The 16,032-nt window shown below is 36.2% G+C and overlaps 1 protein-coding gene across 1 annotated transcript; it reads right to left on the bottom strand.

The window, feature by feature from the left end:
* Positions 1-245: 245 nt before the first annotated feature.
* LOC127093674 (uncharacterized) lies at positions 246-15,815 on the bottom strand. The gene is made up of 2 exons (XM_051032607.1): positions 13,559-15,815; positions 246-424 (listed from the first exon to the last, which is right to left on the bottom strand). Exons 1-2 carry the CDS (start codon positions 15,813-15,815, stop codon positions 246-248), a joined length of 2,436 nt encoding a protein of 811 aa, XP_050888564.1.
* Between the last annotated feature and the right edge of the window lie 217 nt (positions 15,816-16,032).

Raw genomic sequence — 16,032 nt, forward strand, 5'->3', positions numbered from 1 at the left:
TTATTCAACATTTTCAGAACATGAAAAATCGTAGAGAACAATTATAATTTAAATTTATATTTTTGAAAATGACATATTATATTTATATTGACCACACTACTAAAAAATTCTAGCTCCGTCCCTGCAGTCAGACCCATTTTTCGCCGGAGTTGACATGATTTTAAATGGGGATCCACATTTTTTGGTCGCACTTTGTGTTCCACTATCAGTATCCTTGTATTTCCCATTTTTATCACAACCAAATATTAATTTGTTACTTCTCTCTTGCCTGTTTCAGTATCTGAACGAGTGATAATAACGATTACTTTATTATGGATTTCAACATCTTTAATCCACCTTATCACCTCTTCTCGTGTACCAAATCTTTGAGTAGTTGAAAAAGCACCAAGAGTATCTACGCATATTTGAGGAAGAATTTTCATACCTGTACAATAAAAAATTATCCAAAAAACTAATAACAATGCAAATCGGAAGACTTTATAAGAGTTATGGAACACATAAATAACACACCAGAAATCTTTAAGAAAAAGTTTTGTATATATTAGTGTGTTAACCCAAACACATATGTTAAGTGTTCCGGAACAATACTTTTTTAAAACTAAATCGGAACTCTTCAAGTAAGTGTTCTGGAACACGTTTCACATTAAATCAGATGTCTTTCACAACCGGTTAAGAAAAAATACATACCAAAAGTATTTTCCAATGTGTTCCGGTACAAGACTGAAGAGTATAATTTTCTAAAGTGTCAATTGAATGGTTAAAAATAAAATAATAAATTAATTATAAATAAATAAAAATAAAAATAATATTTTAAACAAAATATAGAGATATAGATATAAAATTTTCTACTCTACAAAATTTTCTACTCTAATTCATATATTTTATATCCTAACATTTTGAAGAAACACTATGGCAAAATGAAAAGAAGACAAATAATTTAAATAAAAAGTAAAAAAAACTCCAATGGCACTCTAACCGATAAAAAAAGGATGGGGCCATAAGAAAAATTAATTATACAGTTGCTGCCACGTTGTTATTTTTTTTCAACCAAAGAAATAGAAACGAAAAAATGACTAGACAACATAAGCAGGGAATAGAGTAGAATGGAACGCAATAAAAAAAAATCATTTTACTGTTTAATATTTCATGACAAAATAAAATAATTTTGTTTATTTAAAGTAAAAAATATGGAAAAAGTTTCCTCTTCCATTCCATTTTTTTTAATTAATTCAAATAATGAAATATAATTTTATATCATTTTATCTCATCCTATTACATTTCATTTCATCGATCTAAACACATTTTTAAAGATATTTTTTGTTTGTTAATTGAAGAGAAAGAGCCATAGAAGTAGAAATAGAGAAAATATTTGGTTGTTTGTTTCTCTTATACTTGTGGTAATGCCACCAATGGGACTGGATTGTTGTTGCCTCTTCATTCTTTGAAAATTCAATTAATTTTGTTTCTAATGATTTTATTTTCAATTGTGTTTTATATAAATTGAAATATTCTTATTTAGTATTCAATTGTAAATTAGGTTTTGCTCCAATTCTTATTTGATATTTAATTGTAAATTAGATTTTGCTTTCTTTTTCTTTTGATGAGGATTGACGGCAATAACAACAACAACGGCGATGATCAATGTATCTGCACGGTGATGGAGATTGACAGTGACTAGGGAGGGAATAATGATGGAGAATGATTATAGAAACAAGTTGCAATGGTTTTTTTTTAAGGAAAATTTCAATGGGTTTTGTTTGTCACTGCTTTGTTCTTTTGGTTGAAAAAATGACTACGTGGCAACATTTCGACAGTCTAGTTTATCACATTGAAGAAAATGGGTGTAAGTCGAATGTTAGAGAATCCAAATCTCTAGAGAAGTTGAGTTAGAAATCTCATTGTTTTTTTTAAAGGACCGACACGTTGACAGGTTGATACAATAATTTTTTTAATAAAAAATATCAATTAAAATATTTATTGAAATATATTGACAGTGTAAAAGAATTTTACATAATCAGTTAATCATAGATATTAGAATAAATTTGAATTTTATTTTAAAAAGCTATAAAGTAATATAAACGGTGGATGTGATGGTGATGAATCGACAGTGTGAAATTTTTTACATTGATAATGCATAGTAGTAAATCTCCAAAAGGATTTAATTGAAATACACTGACAGTGTAAAATGATTTTACACGGCCAGTTAATCATAGACGTTGAATATTGAAACAAATTTGACTTTTATTTTAAAAATCTATAAAATAATATAAACGACTGACATTGATGAATCGACAATGTAAAATTTTTCACACTAACAATGCATAATAATTAATCCCTTATAAAATTCTAAACTTATCAATTTTTTATGTAAGATTGTTGACTTAATAATAATTTTTATATTTTTATTGAACTCATTAATTATATATTTTTATATCTCTAACAGTCATTACGTTTATTTTTTTTTAAAAAAAATTTATATGATTAATGAGTTCAATAAAAATTTAAAAATTATTATTAAATTAACAATCTTACGTAAAAAGAATTGAAGAGATTAGAATTTGACAAATTATGAGAAATTTTAGGCTAAATTTATGAAATTAAATCAATTATATTAACTCATTTTTCTCTTTACTCTTAGGAGATTTTTTTTAATAAATATTGTAACTTACAAATAAAAGGAAAAGTAAGAAAAAAGTTTTTTTATTTTAGATTAGGATCTCCAAGAATGATGGAGAGTTCGAGAGAGTCGAGAGCACTACTGAGACTAATGTTCAAGGACCATAAGAGCATCTCCAGCGGCAGCAGTACTATGGTTTTTCAGTCCAATTTGCCAAGTGGAAGTGGTTCTTTTACTTTTGAATGAATGGAGTTTGCCATATTGGCAAGACCGGTGCTTCATGAAGCAACGGTTCCTTCTTTTTTCTTCTATTTTTTTATTTAAAAAGTAGCATGTGCCATGCAACGGCTACTTCCTTTTTTTATTTATTTTTTATTTAGAAAGTAGCATCAAACGGCTACTTATTTTTTTTTATTTATTTATTTTAATATATTTTTTATTATAAATATAATTTTGGTTTCCAAAATTTTACCAACACAAATTTCTCTCACTTTTATTTTCTCTTCAATTTGAAATTTCTCTCTCACAATTTCATCATTTTATTCCTATACTTTTAATTTTTTTACAACAATTTTTTCTCATTAGCATTTTTTTTACAAAATATTTAATTCAAAATTTCATCTTTTTACTTCAAATTACAATTGTTTAGGCCAAATGGATCCTAATCATTTTCATTATCAACAAGCTTTTTTCAATTACATGCAAAATTATCAAAATCCTAATCCTCAAAATTCTCAAATTCCACCGGTGCCAACAAACCCCGCCATATTTCTTCCGTCACCAAACAATCCAAATATGTATCCTATACCTCAAATGAATTCTAATAGTATGGAATTCTCTACTCAAGTTCCACCATTTTCTACTTGTCGCGGCGGGATTTTTCACGAGATTAAGTATTGATTGAACTTAACCCGTTTGAAAAATATTTTAAATGCAAGAGTCGCCACCGTCTTTTATTTTATCCAAAAAGAGGAAGGGAAAAATAACGATAAATCCCTTTAGAGTTACGGGTTCGGGGGTTGGTTATGCAAAGGGAAGGTATTAGCACCCTCTACATCTGTGGTACTCCACAGGAACCTTTTTGCTTATGTTTATGTGAATGCTTTGCTTTCTTCGCTTTGATCGTTTGATTGGGGAGATGAGAAAAGAACTTGATTTTATTGTTTTTGGACTCGATAAAGTCGTAGACTTCATGCCTACGTATCTCCAAGGTGCAATGGAGAAATCAGAATCCACGTAGTTCTCCCAAAAGAAAAGGGGAAAGTCTGTTTTGTTGATTTTAGATTTGAACGAGCCTAAACCCTAAAGAAATAAATAAATGGGCTCATTACAGGAAAGCCCAAGAGTAAGCTTATGAGTGTGTGAAAAGGGTTTCTTAAACGGCGACCGTTGGAATCGCATCGGGTTTCTCTTTTTGGATTTTTCGATTTTTAACATAAAACGTGAACAATGCAATTAAACACACAATACAAAAAATAAAAATAAAAATAAAAAATGCGAGAAAGTAAATTATTACAACACAGTTAGCTATGAATAGTTAGTATTACGAATAGTTAGTGGAGTTAATCGAGCTGAAACTGAAACGAAACTGAAACGAAACGGTTAGTAACAACATAAACAAATATAAAAAAACAATATAAACATTTACTTTAGACAAAATAAACATTTGATATAAATAAACATTTAATTAAAATAAACATTTAAACAAATAATTAATTTAACTAACATTTAAATAAAACATATATGCAAAATAATAATAAAAGATAAACAATATTTAGTAAACAAAAGTAATATATATATATATATATATATATATATATATATATATATATATATATATATATATATATATATATATATATATTTTAGACAATAAATATATAGTAGACAAAAATAATATATATATATATTTAGACAAATAATATATAATAGACCAAAAATAATATATATATATATATATATATATATATATATATATATATATATATATATATATATATATATATATATATATATATATATATATATATATATATATATATATATATATTTAGATAAATAATATATAATAGACAAAAATAATATATATATATATATATATATATATATATATATATATATATATATATATATATATATATTTAGATAAATAATATATTAAAACACATGTCGGCAAGCCGGAACTTTGCCGATTTCAGAGATAAGTGAAGAACCTTACCTTGTGTGAAGAGGATGAACTTCTGATCGTCCAAATGATCGACCGAAAGTTGGAAACCGTCACCGACGCACTGCTGGCTACCTTCGCGAGTACCTGACTTCAACGTCACTTTTGATCGGTGAAACGACGCCGGAATGAAATGAACCTTGGATATTTGTGACCTGGACTCGACGAACTTCACGGATATGTTGTCGGTTCTGAATTTCGGTGGATAATCGGGACGATTTTGGGTTACCGAAAATGAAGAACAAGTGATGAACAAGGTGAAAGTGATGGCTTTGGAAATTTTTCTGATATTCTCTTTTTTTTCTACTGATCTTTACCGCCACTACTTTCTTACTTACTGATATCTCCCCCCCACCTTATATGTTAACACTTAATATATATATATTATGTCCAAAAGCAACTATGGCGGTGTAAACGTAACTTAAGGTGAAGGTTTTCTACCAAAATATCTAACAAATAATAATATATAAACTTATATATTAATAATAATAATAATAATAATAATAATAATAATAATATAAACTATAATTAAACTAATTAAACCTAATTAATATCTAAACACAATTAAATACTAAACACAAATAATAAACGGCACACGATTAAAACACGATAAAAATCGAGCGACACGAACGCGATAAAAACGATGACAATTTCATAGCAAACCAGACAAATTGATAAAAACCAGTAAACCAGTAAAATCAACAACACGACACTACCGGACTCGATTAAAACACACGGCACGACACGTAATTAAATAAACAAACCTAGGCAATAATAAAATCAACACGACATCACGAAAACGCTGACAAACACAATCACAAATAATCGGACAATACGAAAACCCTAATATATTCGAAATACAGTCAAAATACCGACAAACAAACAATTAAATAGATAAAAATGCACAAAACCTAATCGAAGCGATGCCACGCACAAAAGAGATAAGCGAGATAAATACGAGGCAACGATATCGGCCAGGTTTTGCTAAAACAACGAAATACAACGCGGTAAGCAACGAAAACACACAAAACCTAATCAAACCAGTTGTCATGCGAAGTTTAAGAAATTGAGATGAATACGAGACAACGAGATTAATCAGGATATGGTCAACAAAGCCAAAGTCAAATTTTGGGGTGCGACAGATGCCCCTATTTAATTAACTTAGGCCAGATAGCCGGAGGCTATCGAATGGCGTAAGGTAATTAAATATGACAAACACCACAAAATTTGACCGCAAATGCATGTATGCATGATGCAAAAGACAGACAGACACAGAGACACAGGAGTGCAAACTCTACTGGGGAAGGACCTACACCGACTCAATGCATGAAGGTAAACACTGAGAATACTCAGCTGGGGAAGATTCACTACCTATTCATAGATGGAAAATAGGAGGAAAAGAGATATCGACTCAATGTTGACGATACATCACTATCTCATAGATGAAAGTGGGAAAAGATCAATATAACAAGAGTACTGATGTGACAGTACATTACCAACTCAAAGATGGAGGTAACAGAAAAGATGAATACCAACTCAAGGATGAAGGTATAACAAGGGCATAATAGGAATCGAACTGCGTTAACTCATGGTTGACAGCTCACTACCCACTCATTGATGAGGTAAACAGGACATGCCAACTCAAAGTTGAAGGCAAGCTTCAAAAGATTGATAATAACACTGCTAGGGAAATCAAATTCCAACTCATTGATGATGGTGTAGATGAAGAATCAGATCTAAGGATCATTGTGCAGACTTACAGTTGAATGCACACTACCAACCCATTGATGAGGTAGACAGAGAAATGCCGACTCAAAGTTGAAGGCAACCACCGATTCATTGACAAAGGTGTTTAAAAGAATTTAGAACATATTCTCCTGGAGATGTTTATCATTACCGACTCAAAGATGACGGTGGAAGGACAAAATGTACCTAACTCATAGATGAAGGTACTCCATCAACTCAAAGACGAAGATGGAATCAGAAGTTATCTGTGCAGACTCAAAGATGAAAGCACACTATCAGTTCAACAAGGATCAAACATACCCTACTCATAGATGAAGGTACTCCATCAACTCAAAGACGAAGATGGAATCACAGGAAAATGTGCGAACTCAAAGATGAATGCATACTACCAGCTCATAGATGAGGGCTCACTATGTACCTAAATCATAGATGAAGGTACTCCATCAACTCAAAGACGGAGATGGAAACATAAGAAAATTGTGCTGACTCAAAGACGAAAGCACGTTACCAGCTCAAAGATGAAGGTAACAGGATAAAGTGTACCTAACTCATAGATGAAGGCATTCCATCAACTCAAAGACGAAGATGGAATCAAAAGAAACCTGTGCAAGCTCAAAGATGAATGCACACTACCAGCTCATAGATGACGGTACTTCACCAACTCACAGACGAAGGTGGAATCAAACGAAATCTTGCTAACTCAAAGATGAATGCATATTACCAGCTCAAAGTTGCAGGTACTTCACCAACTCAAAGACGAAGGTGGAATCAAAAGGAATCTGTGCTAAACTCAAAGACGAAAGCACGCTACCAGCTCAAAGTTGCAGGTAGAACCATGGAACTTTCTGTGAGGATGTTATCAACTCATAGATGGAGATAGTAATTAATTTATCCGAGGGATAACAAAGGTTACCACTCATGGATGTAGGTAACTCAAGTTTGTAATGGGTACCAACTCAAAGATGAAGGTATAAAGGACTTGGACACAATATCTGTCATGTTTGTTTTACTGAATGAGAGTCACAAAGACTATATTGTTGCCTTCTTTTACTGGCAATTTCTGAGCTTTATCTGGAGACACGAGGTTCAAACTAGGATAGAACTAGAATGAAACGGTCAAACAAGACTTCAACTGAAGAGGAATGAACTCATCAGGATTTACAACTGAAACAACCATCTTCCACGAGGCATAGATCTCTGTGGGGAACATGACCAATAAAAGGTATTTTGCTGCTTATGAGGATACTCTATATGGAGAGATTGACTCAACCCACAATATAAACAAGGAAACAAGGTGCATATGAATGCAAGCATGATATGTCATAGATATGCATGAATATTTAGTAATGAATGCATGATGGACAGACAAAACTAGGAATAACTGAAAATGTTAACAGCTGCATAAGGACTTGCTGGAGATTTGCACTGAGACTCGCTGGGGAGTAGTACAAAGACTTGCTGGGGAATTGGTACAAAAGCACCATATCCAGGTTTCTTTAAAAGTTTGTCTCTGCTGAGGATTCCGTAGAAGAATGGAGATGCCTTCTACTTCAAAAATGCAGGAGATTCCCTGTGGTTCTTGAATTTGTGAGGTATATGAGGATTGGACCTTTCTGAGGACTCCGCTGGGGATACAAGGTGTTATCCTCTGGAAATAAGATGATATTGTAAGAGAAGTCCTGCAATTCTTGAATTTGCTGATAATGCAGAAGGGATTATTCTTCTGGAAGACTCCGCTGGGGATAAAGTCCGCTGGGGATAGGTGGTATCTTTCCAGGGAATAAGAATATAGGGGAAATCTATCCTTGATTTTTTTGCTTTAATTATCATGGAGACTTTCTGTATCTGAAGACTCTGCAGGGGATTATGGTGTCTGATATCTGGTTACGAGATCTTTCCTCTAGGAGACTCTGCCGGGGAACAGTGATGTCTGACCTTTGAATATAAATGAGAATTCAGGAGAAATCCTGCAATTCTTGAATTTGCTTAAAATGCATAACACACTCTTCTTTTACTACAAAACATTACTGAGGAGGAGACATATCCTTCTATTGAATGGACAGAGAACAACAGGAGATTCCCTGTAGTTTCTGAATATCAACTTTCTTCACTCGCTGAGGGATGGAAACCTCTGTATTACTCCTGCTCAGGGAAATCAAATCTTCCTTCTCATCCTCTGCTGGGGACATTGCTGATCCCTCCTTAATAAATTACTGGGGAAATACCTGTAGTAATCCCATAGGCCAAATCTGTAACTTAAAACCTGGATCAAAGTCTTCATGACCAATTAACCGGGGAGTCTTCATGATCAATTAACTGGGGAGTCTTCATGCCCCAAGTGAAGGGAATAAACTTCTTGAAATATTTCTTGCATGATCTCTTGAGGAAAACTAGGAAGCATAGCTGGGGATATCCAGAATCACAATCTCTGCTGGAGAAATATTACTGCCAAGACACCTGTGGAGATTTTTTCATCCTATACATATAAGGATAGTAACATGAACATGCCTAGTTGGAATCACATGATTTCAGAATTACTGGGACCACATGTCTCAATCCTTTTATTGATGTCCACAAATCAAAATAAATAATCTTTATATTTTTCAAAAACTGTTTTTAATTCAAAACTTTTGTTTCAAAACATATCTGTCAAAGTAAAAGAACTTTCGTAAATTGAAATGAAAATTAAGAGTGCCAAGAAATATAGAAAGGCTCAAATTGATTTGATAGGATGGTAATCAGCCAACAACGTGATTCCATAGATCTTTACAAATTGGAAAATGGTAATTTCGTGGAAAAAGGGTACGTTGAACTACAATGACATCATTCTCTCTTCCACTTTTGACCTGTATTGCAGCCTTGAGAAAGTTGGAGAACTGTTGAAAATATTCTGATACTTCAATGATCTTATCTCTGTTATGCAGTTACTTGCCTGAAATCCCTAACTTTTGCCTAGATTGCCCTTTCGGGTTTTCAATCTACCGGGATAATATTCTCTTTGTTTTTTTATGTCTCTAATTTTTGCTTGGACCGCCCTTTCAGGTTTTCAGTCCACCGAGACACTCATTTTTGCCTAAGCCGCCCTTTCGGGTTTTCAACTTAGCGAGCTGTTCTTTTCATTTTTTAGGCGAAGTATTTCTTGACTGCATCTGTATTCACGGGACGTGGAAGCTCTTCACCATCCATGTTTGTAAGAATTAAAGCACCGCCTGAGAAGGCTTTCTTGACAACATAGGGTCCTTCATAGTTAGGAGTCCACTTGCCCCTAGAATCATTGTGAAATAGTATCATCTTCTTGAGCACAAGGTCACCCTCTTTGAATTCTCTCGGCTTAACCTTCCTATCAAATGCCTGCTTCATTCTCTTTTGATATAACTGTCCATGGCACAAGGCAGTCATTCTTTTTTCTTCAATCAAATTCAACTGACCGTATCTGCTTTGACACCATTCAGCCTCAGACAACTGAGTTTCCATTAGTATCCTCATTGATGGAATTTCAACCTCTATCGGTAACACAACTTCCATACCGTATACAAGTGAAAATGGGGTTGCCCCAGTTGAAGTACGGACTGATGTTCTATATCCGTGTAGTGCAAAAGGCAGCATTTCATGCCAATCTTTGTAGGTAACAACCATCTTTTGAATGATCTTCTTGATATTCTTATTTGCAGCTTCAACTGCCCCATTCATCTTGGGACGGTAAGGAGAAGAGTTGTGATGCTCGATCCTGAAACTTTCACATAATTCATCCATCATTTTGTTGTTCAGATTGGAGCCATTGTCAGTGATGATCTTGTTTGGAATGCCATATCGGCAAATGAGATTATTTTTGATGAATCTGACCACCACTTGCTTTGTCACCTTTGCATACGAAGCTGCTTCCACCCATTTGGTGAAGTAATCAATTGCCACGAGAATGAAACGGTGTCCGTTGGAAGCTTTGGGTTCAATCATACCGATCATGTCAATGCCCCACATTGAGAATGGCCAAGGAGCAGAAATCACATTCAAAAAGGTTGGTGGTACATGAACCTTATCAGCGTAGATCTGACATTTGTGACACTTCTTTACAAATTTGTAGCAATCTGATTCCATGGTCAACCAGTAGTAACCAGCTCTCAACATCTTTCTTGACATAGAGTGGCCGTTTGCATGAGTACCAAAGGACCCTTCGTGAACTTCTTTCATCAACATTTCTGCTTCCTTTTTGTCAACACATCTGAGTAAGACCATGTCATAATTCCTTTTATAGAGCACATTCTGATTAAGGAAGAAACTGCCTGACAATCTTCTCAAAGTCTTTTTATCTTTTTTTGTTGCTCCAAGAGGATACTCCTGAGTCTGAAGGAAATGCTTGATATCGTGGTACCATGGTTTATCATCAAAACTGGCCTCAGCTGTAAACACATGTGCTGGTCTATCAAGTCGCTTGATCACAATTCTAGGTACTTCGTTTGGAAAACCCACTTGATACATTGAAGATAACGTAGCTAGAGCATCCGCCATATGATTCTCATCCCGAGGAATGTGATGCAATTCAACCTTGGTGAAGAAAGTCAACAATCTTCTTGCATAGTCTTTGTATGGGATCAAGCCAGGGTGGCGTGTTTCCCATTCTCCTTTGATCTGATTGATAACTAACGTTGAGTCACCATAAACAGTAAGATTTTTGATGCGGAGGTCAATGGCTTCTTCAAGACCCATGATACAGGCTTCATATTCAGCAATGTTGTTTGTACATTCAAAGCAAATTCTTGCCGTGAAAGGAATATGAGAACCTTCTGGAGTGATAATGACTGCACCTACTCCATGTCCATAAACGTTGGAAGCTCCATCAAATATTAAACCCCATTGAGAATCTGGTTCAGGTCCTTCTTCAGGAAGTGGCTCTTTACAATCTCTGGATTTTAGGAACATGACATCTTCATCAGGAAACTCATCCTCATTATCATCGTGATCTTCAACGGGTTGGTGAGCAAGGTACTCAGCCAACACACTACTCTTGATAGCTTTCTGGGTATGATACTCAATGTCGTATTCTGATAACAGCATCTGCCATCTTGCAATCTTACCAGTGAGTGCAGGCTTCTCAAAAATGTACTTGATTGGATCCATTTTGGATATCAACCAAGTGGTGTGACTTAACATATACTGCCTCAATCTCTTAGCAGCCCAAGCCAATGCACAACATGTCTTCTCGAGTAAGGAGTATCGTGATTCACAGTCAGTAAATTTCTTGCTTAAGTAGTAAATGGCGTGCTCTTTCTTTCCAGTTTTGTCTTGTTGACCCAGAATACAGCCCATAGAATTCTCAAGCACTGTCAAATACATAACTAACGGTCTTCCAGCAACAGGTGGTAACAAGATAGGAGGCTCCATGAGGTACTCTTTGATACTGTCAAATGCTTTCTGACAATCCTCTGTCCAAACACAATTCTGACTCTTTCTCAGCAATTTGAAGATAGGTTCACAAGTGGCAGTCATGTGAGAAATAAACCGGGATATGTAATTCAATCGTCCTAGAAAACCTCTCACTTGCCTTTCTGTTTTTGGTGCGGGCATCTCTTGGATAGCTTTTACTTTATCTGGATCAACTTCAATGCCTTTTTGGCTGACAATGAAGCCCAAGAGTTTACCTGACCTGACGCCAAATGTGCATTTGTTCGGATTGAGGCGAAGACGGAACTTCCTCAATCGTTGAAACAGCTTCAATAGATCTACTAAGTGACCTTCTTCTGAACGAGACTTCGCGATCATGTCATCCACATAAACCTCAATCTCTTTGTGCATCATGTCGTGAAAGAGCGTTGTCATGGCTCGCTGGTAAGTAGCACCTGCGTTCTTCAACCCAAACGGCATTACTTGATAACAGAATGTTCCCCATGGTGTTATGAAGGTAGTTTTTTCCATGTCTTCGGGAGCCATTTTGATCTGGTTATACCCGGAGAATCCGTCCATGAAGGAGAATATGTCAAACTTTGCTGTATTGTCTACCAACATGTCAATGTGAGGCAGGGGGAAATCATCCTTTGGGCTTGCTCTATTTAAGTCACGATAGTCGACACACATTCGTACCTTCCCGTCCTTCTTAGGAACTGGCACAATATTTGCTATCCACTCTGGATACACTGAAGTGGCAAGAAAACCAGCATCTATTTGCTTCAGAACTTCTTCTTTAATCTTGACGGCCATATCTGGATGTGTTCTTCTTAATTTCTGTTTGACCGGTGGACATTCTGGCTTCAAAGGTAGCTTGTGCTCTACGATGTCAGTGTCGAGACCAGGCATATCTTGATAAGACCAAGCAAACACATCTACATACTCTTTCAACAGGCTGATCAATTGCTCCTTGACCTGTGGGGATAACAATGCTCCAATTTTGACTTCTTTCACATTTTCTTCCGAACCCAAGTTGATTGTTTCCAAAGGTTCCTTGTATGGCTGAATAATGTCTTCTTCATTTTCAAGCTGGCGGGCGACCTCTTCCGGAATCTCATCCCACTCTTCCTCTTCAGCTTCGAATACAGAATGTTCAAAGTTGGGAGAGGGCATGATGTCATTGTGTTCAATGGGTTTAAGTAACCTGCACAAACAATTGTTTTTAGAGGACTGACCATGACATGCAAAAATGTGTTCTTTTTAAGGTTTTTTTTTTTTTGTTACCATTTTCCGAAAAGGCTGAAAAGATAAAAAGACACAAGTGTATGGGAACACAAAAGATCTTTTTCATTGATAGTATGTTTTTGACAAAAGTGCCCATTTTACAAAATTAATGCTTCGCGCTTTGGGCTAAAGCGGAAGATTTTTGAAAACTGACGAGCTTAATTACTTTAATATGTGGACACAATGTGGGATGTCAACTGCAGTCCAGTTCTTCATAACTACTCCTGGTGTCACAAATCTGGGGCCTTCGTCTTCTGTCTTTTTCTCAAAAGTATCCTCTTCAACTGCTACCATGTTGATAAACCCACCGCTGTGAAAGATATCTTTGAAAGGTCGCACCACTGAAGTCTGCACTTGTTTTCCACCAACAAAGCCTAATCCTGTATGGTTAACGTTTTCTGGCAACTCTATCACCTTGCCCCATATTTCTGTAGGACCTGTCTTGACAATCTGCTGGGCGTCTTTGAATGACGCGATTGAACCTTCACTTTTCTTGTGATCATCAATGGTCAGGGTTTGAAATGGAGTTTCAACAGCCGTCTCGTCTACTTCTATCACACTAAACGATGAAAGGTGGCTAATCAGCATAGCCTGCTCCCCATTAACCGTCACTATTTGCCCATTCTTGACAAACTTTAACTTTTGGTGTAACGTGGATGTAATGGCACCCGCCTCATGAATCCATGGGCGTCCGAGCAGACAGCTATAAGCTGGCACTATGTCCATAACCTGGAAAGTGATCTGGAATACGTGTGGTCCAATACCAATAGGCAAATCAACTTCTCCAATGACTGTTTTTCTTGATCCATCGAACGCTTTCACAATAATTCCACTGTGCCGCATTTGCCCCCCTTTGTACTTTAGCTTCAACAAGGTAGACTTGGGCATGACATTCAGAGATGAACCGGTGTCAATTAGGATATTAGACAAAGAATCCCCTTGACAATTGGCTGAGATATGGAGAGCGAAGTTGTGATTCTTTCCTTCTTCTGGCAGTTCTTCATCACAAAAGCCTAAGCCATTGCACGAAGTGATGCTGCCTACAACATTGTTGAACTGCTCTGCTGTTATATCCTGTTCTACAAAGGCTTGATCAAGCACCTTCAGTAGTGCTTCTCTGTGGACAGCTGAGTTCAATAATAAGGACAGGATCGAGATTTTTGATGGTGTCTGTAGCAACTGATCTACCACTTTGTAGTCACTGAGCTTGATAATTCTGAGTAGTTCATCTGTTTCTTTGTCAAGGGTTGAATTGCTTGTTTGCCCTTCTGCTTCTCTTGTCACTGGTACCACGACTACTGGATCTTTCTCAACATTTCTACTTGGGATAACCGGCGGAGCGAACACGCGACCACTGCGCGTCATTCGGCTATTTGCTGCGATATTGGTAACTGAGGCTAAGGTTTTAATCTCGACCTCTTTACCGTTCTCAATAATAGTTGCTGCATAGCGGTAGGGGACCGCTTTATCTGAAGTGTAAGGCATTGGGCCCGGAGGGCAAATCACCACCGACTCCCTCGGATGATAAGCTATCTCTACTTTCTCTGGAATGTTGAAGCAAGGAATGATGACATTCACTTCTTGTTCTTGTGATTCTGGAGAACTCACTTGTCTAGAAATCTGAATCAAACCCTGATCAAGGACGCCTTGCAAATCATCTTGAATCTTCCTACAACCTCTTGAATTGACTGAACATGTACCACAGATCTGGTGGTCATGTTGGAATAGACCATGAGCACATAAAACAGAATGAATTTCAACCAAAGACCGCCGAATCTCCTCTATCTTCGTAACACGTTGTTCATTGAGACAGACTTCTATATTGTTCACTGATGAAGGACCATGACTTGGCATTGGATTGTCCTTCACATTGGGATCCATGTTCTTGAAGGTCAGGATACCTGCTCTTGTCAACTTCTGTACTTCCAACTTTAAAGCAAAACAGTTGTCTAAGTCATGACCTGGAGCATTCTGATGAAAGGGACAAGATACCTCTGGCTTGTACCACCAAGGTAGCACTTCTGGTACAAGAGGTCGTGGTCGTGGTTGCACAAGGTTTTTAGTGATCAAAGCTGGATACAATTCTGCATATGACATTGGAATTGGATCAAAATTGGTTCTTCTTTGCTGCTGTGGTGGACGTTGTTGTAACTGATGTTGATGTTGTTGAGGTTGATGTTGTTGCTGATACTGAGTATTCTGTTGGAAGCGTTTGGTACGCTGCTGAGGGTATTGGACTTGAACTGGAGCGGAAGTGATTACTGGAGTCACGGCTGTTATATGTTGGTGTTGGGAATGGTAAGGATAATTGATCCTTCTTGGATGATTATAGGACACAGCATTAGTTTCTTGTTCCTTCTTTTTCATAAAACCGCCGTACCTCTTTGCCCCGCTTGAAGATGAACTTCCTTCTCTGACTAGACGCCCTTCTCGAACTGCTTCCTCTAAACGGACTCTCATGTTTACCATGTCAGTAAAGTCTGTAGGAGCGCTTGCAATCATCCTCTCGTAATAAAAAGTATCAAGAGTCTTTAAGAACACTTTCGTCATCTCCTTTTCTTCCATAGGTGGAACAACCTGTGCTGCAATTTCGCGCCACCTTTGCGCTTATTCACGGAATGTCTCCTTTTATCTTTGTTGCATGGACCTCAACTGATCTCGGTCTGGCACATTATCAAGGTTGTATTTGTAATGTTTGATAAAGGCCTCGCCTAAATCGTTGAAAGTCTTGATCTGAGAACTGTCTAATCCCATATACCAGCGTAAAGCTGCACCGGTAAGG

This window comes from Lathyrus oleraceus, chromosome 6 (assembly GCF_024323335.1).
Source record: "Lathyrus oleraceus cultivar Zhongwan6 chromosome 6, CAAS_Psat_ZW6_1.0, whole genome shotgun sequence".
Lineage (NCBI taxonomy): Eukaryota > Viridiplantae > Streptophyta > Magnoliopsida > Fabales > Fabaceae > Lathyrus > Lathyrus oleraceus.

What these genes read in the sequence shown, in the direction of transcription:
- LOC127093674 (XM_051032607.1), bottom strand. Translation starts at nt 15,815, where the DNA reads ATGGAAGAAAAGGAGATGACGAAAGTGTTCTTAAAGACTCTTGATACT. An exon ending in CAAAGATATCTTTCACAGCG is followed by an intron (nt 425 to 13,558) that starts GTGGGTTTATCA and finishes TTTATTGTACAG; the next exon opens with GTATGAAAATTCTTCCTCAA.